The sequence below is a fragment of the Clinocottus analis genome, unplaced genomic scaffold (assembly GCF_023055335.1).
Source record: "Clinocottus analis isolate CAN_PGR_092001 unplaced genomic scaffold, fCliAna1.0.p SCAF_8, whole genome shotgun sequence".
NCBI classification, from domain to species: Eukaryota; Metazoa; Chordata; class Actinopteri; order Perciformes; family Cottidae; genus Clinocottus; species Clinocottus analis.
Genome location: NW_027176240.1, coordinates 12993315 through 13005607, shown reverse-complemented (window position 1 = coordinate 13005607; position 12293 = coordinate 12993315). Strand labels below are relative to the sequence as shown.

The window sequence follows — 12293 nt, the reverse complement described above, 5'->3', positions numbered from 1 at the left end:
TGCACATTAAAATGTACGAGCGATATGATAATTGATAAGGGATAAATTATTAGAAGTATAATTGTGTGCGAAATACTGTATAATGATTCAGGAATGAATGGATTTTTGAAGTAGTCTGCATGTGTTAGAATTGTGTTACTGTAGCTTTAAAAGTTAGACCTTGCAGGCTGTTGGTCAAGACGCGAAGGTGGACGTTAAGACACTGGAAGTGGCGACGCCTGATGAAAACCCCGCCCCTGAACACAGCGTCCAGCCAACTGCTCTTGTAGAAATGTATTCAGGTGTGAAATTTGCAAGGTCTAACCAAAGCTTGACCTGTGGCCTTTTTTTCTGAGACAGTGTCGTAGGCAGCTAACTGGTTTCAGTCTGTGTGTTCTGCCAAGATTTATAGGACCTTTATCAAGTATTGTATTTGCTAAATTATTGTCACCTTTTTATGAAATCCTTTTTTATTATAACTCATTGGATTCTGAGCTTTTTTCCTCACGACCGCCCAAGATTTTTTGGGAAATATTCTTCAATATCCTCTCTATATCTAGAGTGGCAACATTTTAAACTAGTTAACATTGCACATGAATCTGATGCATTCACCACTTTTACTGGCCTAATGTCCTTTACCCACTGTAATGCCATAACTATGCCCATCATCTCACACATAAACACTGATAAGTCATCACTCAGTCTTTTCCCACACTCATACTCAAATTCTGGGATTACTGCTGCAGCTGTTCTTCCAGTGTTTGGGTCTTTAGAGCCATCTGTAAAAAACTGTATATAATTGATTATCTTCCTCCTGAAGTATAACTCGACGATCCTTCAACTACCCCCACGTTCATCTCTCACCACTTCCAGGAGGCCAAGATCTATTACATGTTGAGGCAGTAGCCATGGAGAAATAGCTTGCAGAACTGCTGGAGAATACTTCCTAACCAATATACCCAATTTCCTTGCCTTTTCTTTCGCAACCCAACCAAAGCTCTTTGTTGGCGTTTTATCATGTTCTCAGCATGGCTTAATTGCACTTTTTGTTGGATGGTCATTATGTCCTTGTAAACTGACTCAATATGTCATCATTATGTGTATTCTTCTCAACTCCCATAGCATTTCTCCCATTTCTTTCCGCCAAACTTGATTAATTGAAGTGCTTCTCCCTAATTCCTTGCCTTACAAAGGTAGCACATCCTCCCCCATTACTCTCTTCTCTGTCCCTTCTTATTCACACATATCCCTGAATCACAAAATCTAAATTTGGTTTAAGTCATGTTTCTTCAATACATGATCACTAATCCTGTGAACATGTTTCTTTGTTTAACTGTTCATGTTTTTGAAACTCTTCCTGCACAGCCATCCCAGTTATGCCGTGAATATTTAGATATCTTGCTGCACTCTTTGCTATTATTTCAATGTTCTCAGATCTCCCTTTTGCTTGGAATGTGCAGTTAACAACTTCCACCATGAAATACACAAAGTTCTCCTTATTTACTGTCAGTATATTCCCATATCCCCTTTGACTCTTTGTTTCATGTTGTTTCTTTGGCTGTTGAGCCGGTTCCTTGTTGAGCCGGTTCCTTTGGTTGTTCAGCCGGTTCCTTTGGCTGTTGAGCCGGTTCCTTTGGCTGTTGACCTGATTCCTTTGGCTGTTGACCTGATTCCTTTGGTTGTTGAGCCGGTTCCTTTGGCTGTTGAGTCGGTGCCGTTGGCTGTTGAGACAGTTCCTTCCTTGATACATCTCCCCCCGCCTCTCCACTCTCCTTCCCCTCTGAGCCATCTTTGCTGCTTCTGCATATGATATATTCATTTCTACGTTTAGCTGCTGCACTACCACTGCCTTATTTCTCACTTCACACTCACCATATCCCACACTATGTGCACCTCTGCAATTCGCACATTTGACCTCTGTCCCATTCTCACATTTCCCATACTCATGTTCCCCTCTACATGTTCCACACCTTTGCTTCCCTTTGCATGCTGCTGCAATATGTCCATGTTTTGTGCATTTCAAACACCTCCAAGGCGGTGGGACATATACTCTTACTCTGAACTTTATACACCCCACAGTGACTGTAGCAGGTGACACGCTCTCCTGGAAATCCAGCAGCACTGACAAACTATCCACCCTTTCTCCCCCTCTTCTATCTTGCAGAGGTATAATCCCTGTACCCCCTGCCCCCTCCACCCCACTATTATACTTGATCTCGACTCCTCACCTTTTCTTCCATGGGATACCACGCCTCTCACAAAGGGCCCATCATTTAACATTTAACTTCTTCTCGCTCTCAACCACCACACTTTTTCTTGTAGCTCTGCGCAGCTTCTTTTTTTTGTCCGGCCTCCATCTCAACTTTTACCAAACAATCAGTATGCCCCTCTTCATTCATGCTTTTTATAACTACTTATCCTTTAGTCACTCAAACAGGATAATTTAAGACCCACGAACCAAAGACCTTTGTGTCCTCTGACGTGTTTTCTATTTCTTTTAATTGTTCATCTCAATACATTTCATGAATTAATATGATTAATAATGTATCTTTCATTTGTCATTACATGATTAGTACTTTCTAATAACGATCTGTGATTGCCAATAGTGATCTGTGATTGCCATCGTGTGGTAAAAGGCAGCGGTACAAGAGAACACCTAGATCTATTATAACAGACATCCCACTCTGACTCTACTTTCAAGAACTACTGCGATCAACTAATTTAAATGCAATACAACAAACAAATAAATATACCGTTTACGCCCAGAACATTGTAATGTTCAGAGATTCTAACATAATAGGCGTGTTGATGATGCATAGCTAGTCTAGTGTATGAAATGAAGAAGCAAAGCGCATATTTACCATAACAAGGTTAGTTTTTTTGTTGTCATGTGTGTGTAACGTTTTTTTTTCATAGACAATCTTTTCTCACGGCGACATTCTCCTAGCAACCTGCAACATTCGTGCACCTGGAAACTGAAAGAAGGACGAAAGAAAGCTCTTTTTGTTTAACGCCAGCCAACATAATGTATCTTAATGTCGATGTTTATAAAGTTTAACGGAAATCAACTAGCGCTATCAACACAACACGAGACACAAACTGTTTCTGTGTTTTAAAGATGGTGATTGAGAAGCTCAGTTTAACGTGCGATGTGCTTCAGTCACACCGACAACTCGCATGTTGTCGCTCCTATTGCGGTGTCCCGCTGCATGGCAAGGACATGCGGATCTACAGCCACATGGACACAGAGCAGAAGGTATGTTCACAGAGTTTATTGAATTGCTTTCACAAAACAAGTATTTTTTTTCTGTAACATTAGTGTGTATGTAAAACCATTTGAGAATTTATTTTGGAATACAACTTGGTAAGACAAAATAGCGTCTAATCATATCATTTATATAGTTTTTTTTTATTGGAAGACTCACACGGTTAATTTCTAATTCATCACCCAGGAGCCACAAAAGGAGTTTGTTTAAATGTATTGTGATGTTACTCTCATGTTGTTCCACAGCCCCTGCTGCTCACTGGCCACCATGGCGATGTCAGTGCCCTGACTTTTGGAAAACGAAGCTCTCCTGTTCTCCTTTGCTCTGCCTCTGCTGACTATATCATTGTTTGGGATATTGAATTGTGCCAGAAGAGAACACAGCAGGGTGAGAACATATTGATGTGTGTATGTGTGTATATTTCTTGTTCTTGAATGTCTGTTTACAAAAGTTTCCTTCACCTATGCTAACACATCTACTTGTCAAACATCACCTCATAGACCAGTAGGTGCTTACTACCATCTAGTGGTCAAAATGCTGTAGTCCATAAGGATATCCAACTATATAAAGAAAATATAAATACACATACTAAGTGTCTCCTACAACCTGCTTACTTGTATCTTTGTCGCACATATATCACATCCAGTACTGTATTTATGATGAACATCTTAATGAACCTGCCATTTTGGGAAATATTACCAGATAGCTCACTCATATGGCGATGAACTTATAGACAGACTAATTGATTTGTTTGCAGGTAAAGTTGCAGCTGGAACAGTTATCGGGACTTTACTGGGTGAAGTGGTCCATCTTTCATTCTGTTTCTCTGATGAACGAGTGGCAGCATGCTCAGGAACAGCTGTATATATTCTCAGCTCAAAGGTACAAGATGATGCAGTTTCACAATTTCTCTTAGTACATATACACACTTGCTGAATACATTTTAGGTCATTGGTTGGCACTATTTGTTGACTCATTATGTACAATATATAGCAAAGGATGTGCTCATAAGTTTCTTGGTAGTTAGTCATTCAGCATGAAAAAAAAGCCAAAGGGGCAGCCTTGTGTTCACACCAAACGCGTCAAGATTTTTCACGACGCGCATAAAAAAACCACAGCATCGCGGCGCCACAAAGGGGGCGTGGCTTATCTACGACTCATGCGTTTTTGCTGCCGGAGTTGGGAAATTTCAACTTGTGCGTGGGTCTCTCTGCGGCCAACACCCTGTTCGTGCTGCCTCAACACGTCTGTCGCACTGCCCGCCGGAAAATACGCGTCAACGCTGCTTATACGCAGTTATGCATTGACTTTGCATGTAATCTCGAATCGTTTTAAAATCTTGACGCGTTTGGTGTGAACACAAGATGTGTAATATTGTTTCTGCATTGTTTCTGCATTAGTATTGTTGTTTTCTACATCAGAGACATGAAATGATCTCCACGTTGACGTGCCACCTCAGACCTTTAACATCAGCAGAGTTCTGTCCCTGGAATAAAGACATTCTTGTCACCACATCAGAGGACCGCACTTTCAAAGTACTGAATTAAGATTTGCAAATGATAGAGTAAAAATGTGTCACACTTTTGATTTTTACAAATATTATACACACTGTAATTGAGTTTTAATAACAAAAAGTACTTGTTCCTGTATCTTTTCAGGTGTGGGATTTAAAAAGTGAAGCTGTTTGCTACCAGTCTTGTGTGCTTTCAGGTTTGATATTTCTATTATTATCACTACCATCAGTGGAATCTAGTGAACATCAGGATTTGTAAGGATAGGATTTAGCCAAATATAGTGTCCAAATATAGTGTCAAGGTTTATCTTGAAATTACATGTTTTGTAAAGTGGCTGCTGTAAAGGAGTCAGGGCTTGCAAAAAAAATGATTGAAACATATATAAAGCCAATTCTTCCTTTCTTTAGCCTCTCCACTGCTTAGTGTGCTCCTCCTAGAGTCTAACAGGCACATTATCACTGGCTCAACTGATGGACAGGTTAGTGACTTTAACAGCTCATACTCACTATCAGAGGATTCCATTCCACTAGCTGTGTAACACACCTGTACCTGTTGTCCTTAGCTGTGGTGCTTTTCTCTTCCTGATGACCACAACTGTCAACTGGTGACCAAAATAGACCTTCGAAAGGTCGAAAAAAGACATAAAATGCACCAAGAGACTGTAAGCGATCAAGCAGGTGACATTTCTTTTTACTGATCTGTCATTCAATCAATGACAGAGAATATCTAGTACTGTACTTTAGGCTGAAAGAGAAAATAACTTAGAATGACTTTTACACTGCTATTTTGATATTTTCTTGCAGGGTCCGCAGAACAATCAGCTGAAGATAAAGTAAAGACTTCAAAACCTGTCCTCAGAATGGCTTTATGTAACTCATTCACTGACACCAGTAGTGAACATAAAATGTAAGTGCATCATCGCCATACCATTGATAAACAGTGTGAAACGTTTATAGTAGGTCCATGAGTTCTGGATCTAGGAGTCTCCAGACTCAGCGCTGCACTCGTGGCTGCATCCCAGACATCCCATGTTTGTCTTCATTTGTGACGAGGAATATTAACGTTGAAGCGAGACATGATATGGTCAACACTGCTGCCATTATCATGAGCTCAATTTGTTCTTATTTCCAAAAGGTCAAAATTGTATGTGATCCAAGAAATATTTTGGAAAAGCAATGCAAGCACAGTCATGAAAATAAAATAGCTGCACTTTTCTGCGAGTAACACTTCGTAGATGTCATATTGTCAGAAAGGGCCTGGGAAAAGAATCCTGAAGTGAATGCCACATCTTAATGAGCTACTTGCTGCACGTGTCCACGCAGTCACAGCACACGTCAAAGGAAACTTCTTACCTCAAAGGAAACTTTGCAGCCTCGTAGCATAATCGGTGTCATGCTGTTAAAACATGCGATTTTATGACAGGAAGCAGGCACTTTAAAAGCCACGACATAACTTTCTGTTTATTTAGTGGACCATTGGAATGAAATAGATGTTGATTCCTTATTTTTCGAAGGAAAGAATAGGATCTCAGAGCAATATCTAGATAATCTTTACTTTTTAGCATGTTCATCAACTGCTTAAAGTATGTCTGCAACCCTATTTTACTGCCTTTCATTTGATTGGATTACAAAAAAACATTTTGCTTAGGTGTGTGATAAATATGCAGATGGAAAAGTAACTTACTGTTGAAATGTAGTATCACAGTATCATAATAGCATAATAGGACTAACAAAAGTCCTGATGAACTTCGTCATTATTTTTAAAACAATTATTTATTTGTATAACATAACAATACTATTAAATAACAGGACATGTTCAGTATACCTTTGCATGAGTATTTACAATTTAAACATCTACAGCACATTAATCATAAAATACTAACAGGTCCAGTTCTTATGTTTTATTGTTAAGGCCACGATGTGTAGAATAATGTCTTTGCCGCCCCCCAGTGGTAAAAACATAACTAATGGACGTCACTGTTAAATTATCAATTTGAATGGTGCACTTATCACATAAACCTCCTCATACAATGGCTTTGATTGTATCTATACTTTACAGAAGCACAGACTCAGCATGAAAATAATGATGCACTAAAATACAACATTTTGTGGACACTATTATAGCCTCAGCATTTAATGCAGGAAATGGATGAAAGAGATCCTTAAAGCTAAGTTTCCACAGTAGTTTCCATCTCACTGAGTGTACATAGTTTAGACTACATGAAGTGAAAAGGAAACTTGAATAAAAACCTCTTGTCTTATGGTGTGCACGCCCCGCCACTCCACTGCATCAGTATGTTTTTGTTGAGTATGTGGTTACAACTGTCTTTCCCCAAATTATCTGGGGGAACATTTTTTTTAAGAGGACTCCTGTAACAGGCTTTTCCCTTTTTATGTGCGTGCTCCTGCAGAGACAGCAGCTGGTTATGTATTGGAAGCTTCGATGGCCTGTATGTGGTTGATCTGGCTACCTCAGAACTTCTAACAGCAATATATTTCAAAGGTACAATATGTGTTTCAAAGGTGACTTTGTATATTGCTACTATACCGCTGTGATACATTTTAAGCATCTATGCTCAATCACTGCACCCTTACTCTACTTCAGCAGAGATTATACAAGAGCATCTTCCTTTCTAAGAAACACTGATTGATTTTTAAATCTAAAGGGAATTTACAGACAGCAAACTTATGACTGATGTTTGTTCCTCTAGACTGCCCCAGCTTGAGCATCACAATGGCTGGGTCCTGGTCCATCTCTCCAGGCTGTGATAACTCTGTGAGTAATGCCAAACATGTCTTGAATTACCACAGTAAGACATCATTCAATTGCTCCATGGTATTGTATGGACTAAAAGAGGATTGTACTTAAATCTTTAATCAGAGTTTTCTCATGTTGCAATTGACTCTTTGAGTCAGGCGAACAGGCTGCTTTGGTCATTTCAGGTGAATATTGCGAGTTAAAGACAGTGGTTCTCAAACTTTGTTTGTCACGCACGTTCAACTACTGAATTATAAAAATAAATTGTCACTAGTATGAACCACTGAAGTCAGTACCTTGTTAGTATCTTAAACCTTTTCACCATCCACTCTAGGAGAACCAATTATGTGTTGTAATTCAGGGTAAAACAACCTGACATGTCATTATCTCTATTCTCCTCAACATTATTTATAAAGGTACAGTTTTATTTGATAATTTTAGAAATAATAATGGACTGGCACAATTGTTTTAAGATGAATTCATTCTCAAATTCCTTGTCACACAGATGGTGTTTTTAGTGAGCTCTTTGTTTACTCCATGTGTGGTCCTGTTGGAGTTACGCCTCTGTGACCTAAAGAGGACCTGGGCTTGTGGTGAAGGCTTTTCGATATTCCCCAGGTAAACCTGGAGTTTAGGAACATATTCAATGATGCTGCATTGGTTTATATCGGTATGTTGACTTCCTAGAAGACAGATGGTCCTTCTGGCTTGCTCTCGTGGATCGAGAGATCACAGTAACAAATCAGCTTTGTTAGTAAAGTCAGTGTTTAAAGGACAGTAGGTCCTTCCATATTCTGTTACTAGTATACTGTACAGGAGCTGGAACCGAGGCTTTCTTTGTATAGAGCAACCTGCAAAATACATACAATAGTATGTATTTCAGCTGCTTGTATTGTAAATTATATTTTGTTATTATGTAATTTGGTCATTCAGGAGCACTACTACACAGGAATATTTTTAATGGCACTCATACAAGAGAAAACAACTGCTTTCTGTAGCTCATGTTATTCTGTGACTCCAGCCTGGAGCCTCTCTGCTTCGTGAATCATTAAACTCTGTCAACATGTTTTATATGTCTTAGCATTTAAATCCACATGGGTTAATAAAGCTGTCTGTCCTGGATGTACCAAATTAATCCAGAAAATCTAATTTTTTACTTTCACAATAACATTGCTTTATAAAAGCCAAAAATGTAAAAGAAAGTGCTCTGGGGAAGGAATACAATTCATTCAGGTATTACCTATACCTCCATAAATGATTATTTAGCAAAATCCAGCAGCACCAATAAACACTGATAATTTCATCAACATTATGTGTTTTTCTGCTTTAACAAATGTGTAATTCATGAGCCAAAAAACAATCACGATAGCTTGTTAAAACATGCAAAAACAGTCCAGTCGCAGGCTTTTGTTGCTCTCTCTTAGACACTGTTCATCTGACCGCACCAGCAGTTGTACATATACACAAGTATGGTTTGTTTTTCAGCTGGCCTTCTGCCTGTAACTCCCTCAGACTCTTCCATAGTAATTTGGCAAATCATAACTATTCTAGCCATCTGGTTTTTCATGCGTCAACGATATGGTACTGAGAATTAGAAGAACTAATAATCCACAATGATGGAAAATGCTTTGCTCCTTCATTTCCCGTAACTCTTTTCCACTATTTCACCCCTCCCTTTTTGTTTTCAGCTCTCCTCCACTGCTTGAATCTCCTCTGAATGCCGAGTTAAAGAAGAGAGAGCCTGAGCATCCTAAAAAGAAAGGTCAGCTTTTGAACCCTCACTCCCCCTCTCCCTTGTGCTCATGCACATAAAATAAAAAAGGGAGCTACCGCTATTTGACAACTCTTGGTTAGAAAAGTAGGACCCATTGATAGTTCAGTTTGACTATTCTCTAAAATTGTACTTTTGTAGGTTTATAAAAAATGTGTTTGGCTATTTCAAGAGCTACTTTATACTCCTTGTTATCTGAAAATATGTAAGAGGAAAAATATTCCATACTTTGCATTGTGGACAGTGTAGATGTGGCATTCATAATTAGTCAGGTTTACTTGAGTTTACATATGCTACATAGGCAGATTTTACCCAACAAACAGCAAGAGTACAACATATTTAGACATATACATCGTCATTAATTAGCTCAGCTTGTTGACCGCTTGCTTCTTGCAGTCGTGGATTCCTTTTTTAAAGCGAGCCTATTTCTGTTTTTCTGGTGTATCATTAGGATTCTGGCAGCTTGAAAGTATTCTGCTGGAGACCTACATACAATATACTGTGGTTTACATGTTGCTCTTACAGAGAGTTACTACTGAGAAAGCCAATATTAGGCAGGCTCCCCACAGCTGGAGGAAAGGGAACTGCCAGTGCCAGACAATGTAGGAGATCCTCAGGGGAGTCCTGAGGTGCTGCATGAATACAGCGTCAGACCTAAAACCGCGAACATTTACAAACCAGTGCAACCCACCATGATGCCCTCATACAGCTTCATATTCTAAAGGATATCCGTAGAATTGTATACAAACTACACCATAAACCTCTGCAATTCCTGGAAAGAAAACCTTTTTTAATTGGTCTGTAAATCTGTTATGGGAACCAGGTGAACCAGGACCCCGTTACTTTTTGCATGAGGTCCCTTATTTGAAATGCAATGTGTGACACGCATTGGACGGAGAGGTTTTGACTAGTCCAGAAAACTGTGAAGTGGGTCATGCTTCTGACTGCTTTGCCTTTAGTTTTCTTAATGTATATGTTGACTTAATGTTCTTTTAAATTAGTTTTATTTTTGTTACCTAAATGCACTTTCTTCTTCTTCTTCTTCTTCTTCTTCTTCTTCTTCTTCTTCTTCTTCTTCTTCTTCTTCTTCTTCTTCTTCTTCTTCTTCTTCTTCTTCTTCTTCTTCGTATTATCTGTATTTACTTTATGTTGGACAGGAGGAGAACATATATGTGGAAGAAATGGCATTAAAGATGACTTTGACTTTATAGCAACTACTGCATATAGTGCATTATTGTTTAGTAAATACAGTTCACAACGTTACATCTAGCTGTTTATTAAAGTTTGATATTGTGCTTAGTATTTTATTTAAACAACGACATGTATATGCTTTGCTCTCTTTAAACATTTCCTCCCGGTATGCTCTACGTTGGCAGCATATTCTTTAGGCACTTCATGATTGATCTTGCTGTCAGACCCTTAGTTTGGCTTCACATGTGTGATTCCTGTCAGTCTTAGTTAATGTACCTCTGATATCTTTTTACTTCTACTTTCTCCTGCTTTGTGACCCACTTTTTTAAGGTCAGTAAGGCAATAACTCATACCAGAGACTCTTGTTACAGTCAAAATAATATCCCAGAGACATATGTACCTGCTATGGTTTATACATTTTTAGAAGCTTGAATTATTTCCTTTTCTTTTTCTTGGGTCACACTCAACAGCTAACTCAGAGGGAGGTCTGAGTTTTCCCATCTTCTGAGAACCAGAGTGAGTGGTTTATTTTAGAATAAATTCCAGGGCTGGCTGGAGCCTTGTCCCTTCTAATGCAGACAGAGAAAACTATAAAACAAGTCAGTGTCACTTCTTAAAATCACAGAAATCAAACATGTGATGTATATTTTAAGTCATGTTAATGTTAACAACCACTAAGGGGTTTCGGTCGCAGCTGGAAACAGCAGACAGAACTTTATTGTAACATGAATCATTTGTTGCTCCTCTAGTTGTTGCATCAGTAGTTAAATATCCTAATGTTTTGAGCTAGACTGATACATTTCATTATTATTAAACTTGTTTGCTGTCATGGTTTAAGGTCTAACATAATGAGTGCTGTAAAAAGAGCATGCAGCAAACAGCTGGGATTTTACGCAGATATGACTCGACTTGGAAATTCGTCTGAAACTCTCGCTTCAATGTGAAGTCAGTGTAAATTATGAGATTTTTATTGCCCTATAATACTAAATGACTATTATATATCAACAGGGGGTTAATTTAGGCTGTTGAGCAAAGTGATCGTGTTGCCAGATAATTTGATTTCTGGCCTAAAATGACCTGCATGTAATCTGTTCTCGGTCAAACATTACTTGCAGGACAAGATAGTGGAGGAAGGCACAACATGAGAGTGACCAGTGTTGCAAGAACTTTCATCAACAAGCGGAAAAAGCATTTCTTATGTACTTTTTGCTGATTGATACCATACAATGCCAATTCAACCCAAGTTGAATACCTGGTTCACCAAACCTACTACATTTGCTTTGTAAACACCTGGTACAGTAAAGACTTTGTGAAATAAGACATTTGTTTTCACAGAGGCAGCACAGGATGATTAGTATCATCAAAGTTATCCTTCGAAGCTGCACAGCTAACACAAGTATAGCTAGACAAACTCACAATTCCCTTCAATATCCAAAGAAAAAGGGAACGTCGTAGGTCAGAAGTTGTCAAGTATACTTTACGTAAAAAAACCTTCAAGCCAAAGGTGTAGTGAACTTATTACTCATTAAAAATGCAGATGAGCTTCCTTTTCATTTTGACTGGTTGTTTCACTTGTATTAAATGTATTATTGTGTTGGATAACACAGTTGTCTGAGAGCTTGAGAACGACAACTCTCAAACAAAGGTAAATGGTTCACAGCCAGGTTAAGCTGTTCAAGGTTTGTAACTCTAATGATACATGAGCATATTACAACTATGAGCATGTGGTATGTCCATTGCTAACTTAATATAAAGTTATCAACGGTGTCTTCTTGTTGTCGACTTATCGGCGATCGTTATCAGGTTTCCTTTTCT

The 12293-nt window shown here is 38.7% G+C and overlaps 1 protein-coding gene across 2 annotated transcripts in view; it reads left to right on the top strand.

Annotated features, from left to right (window-relative positions):
- The first annotated feature begins 2935 nt into the window (after window positions 1-2935).
- wdr27 (WD repeat domain 27) overlaps window positions 2936-12293 on the top strand; it is a 35410-nt gene continuing 26052 nt past the window's right edge. For both annotated transcript variants that reach the window (XM_068567982.1, XM_068567983.1), the window contains exons 1-12: window positions 2936-3235; window positions 3491-3632; window positions 4003-4127; window positions 4667-4780; window positions 4904-4955; window positions 5167-5237; window positions 5322-5436; window positions 5563-5665; window positions 7170-7261; window positions 7470-7534; window positions 8022-8134; window positions 9205-9278. In XM_068567982.1, coding sequence (XP_068424083.1) covers window positions 3098-3235; window positions 3491-3632; window positions 4003-4127; window positions 4667-4780; window positions 4904-4955; window positions 5167-5237; window positions 5322-5436; window positions 5563-5665; window positions 7170-7261; window positions 7470-7534; window positions 8022-8134; window positions 9205-9278 — 1204 coding nt within the window. In that variant the 5' untranslated portion in view covers window positions 2936-3097. The remainder of the gene's footprint in view (window positions 3236-3490; window positions 3633-4002; window positions 4128-4666; window positions 4781-4903; window positions 4956-5166; window positions 5238-5321; window positions 5437-5562; window positions 5666-7169; window positions 7262-7469; window positions 7535-8021; window positions 8135-9204; window positions 9279-12293) is intronic.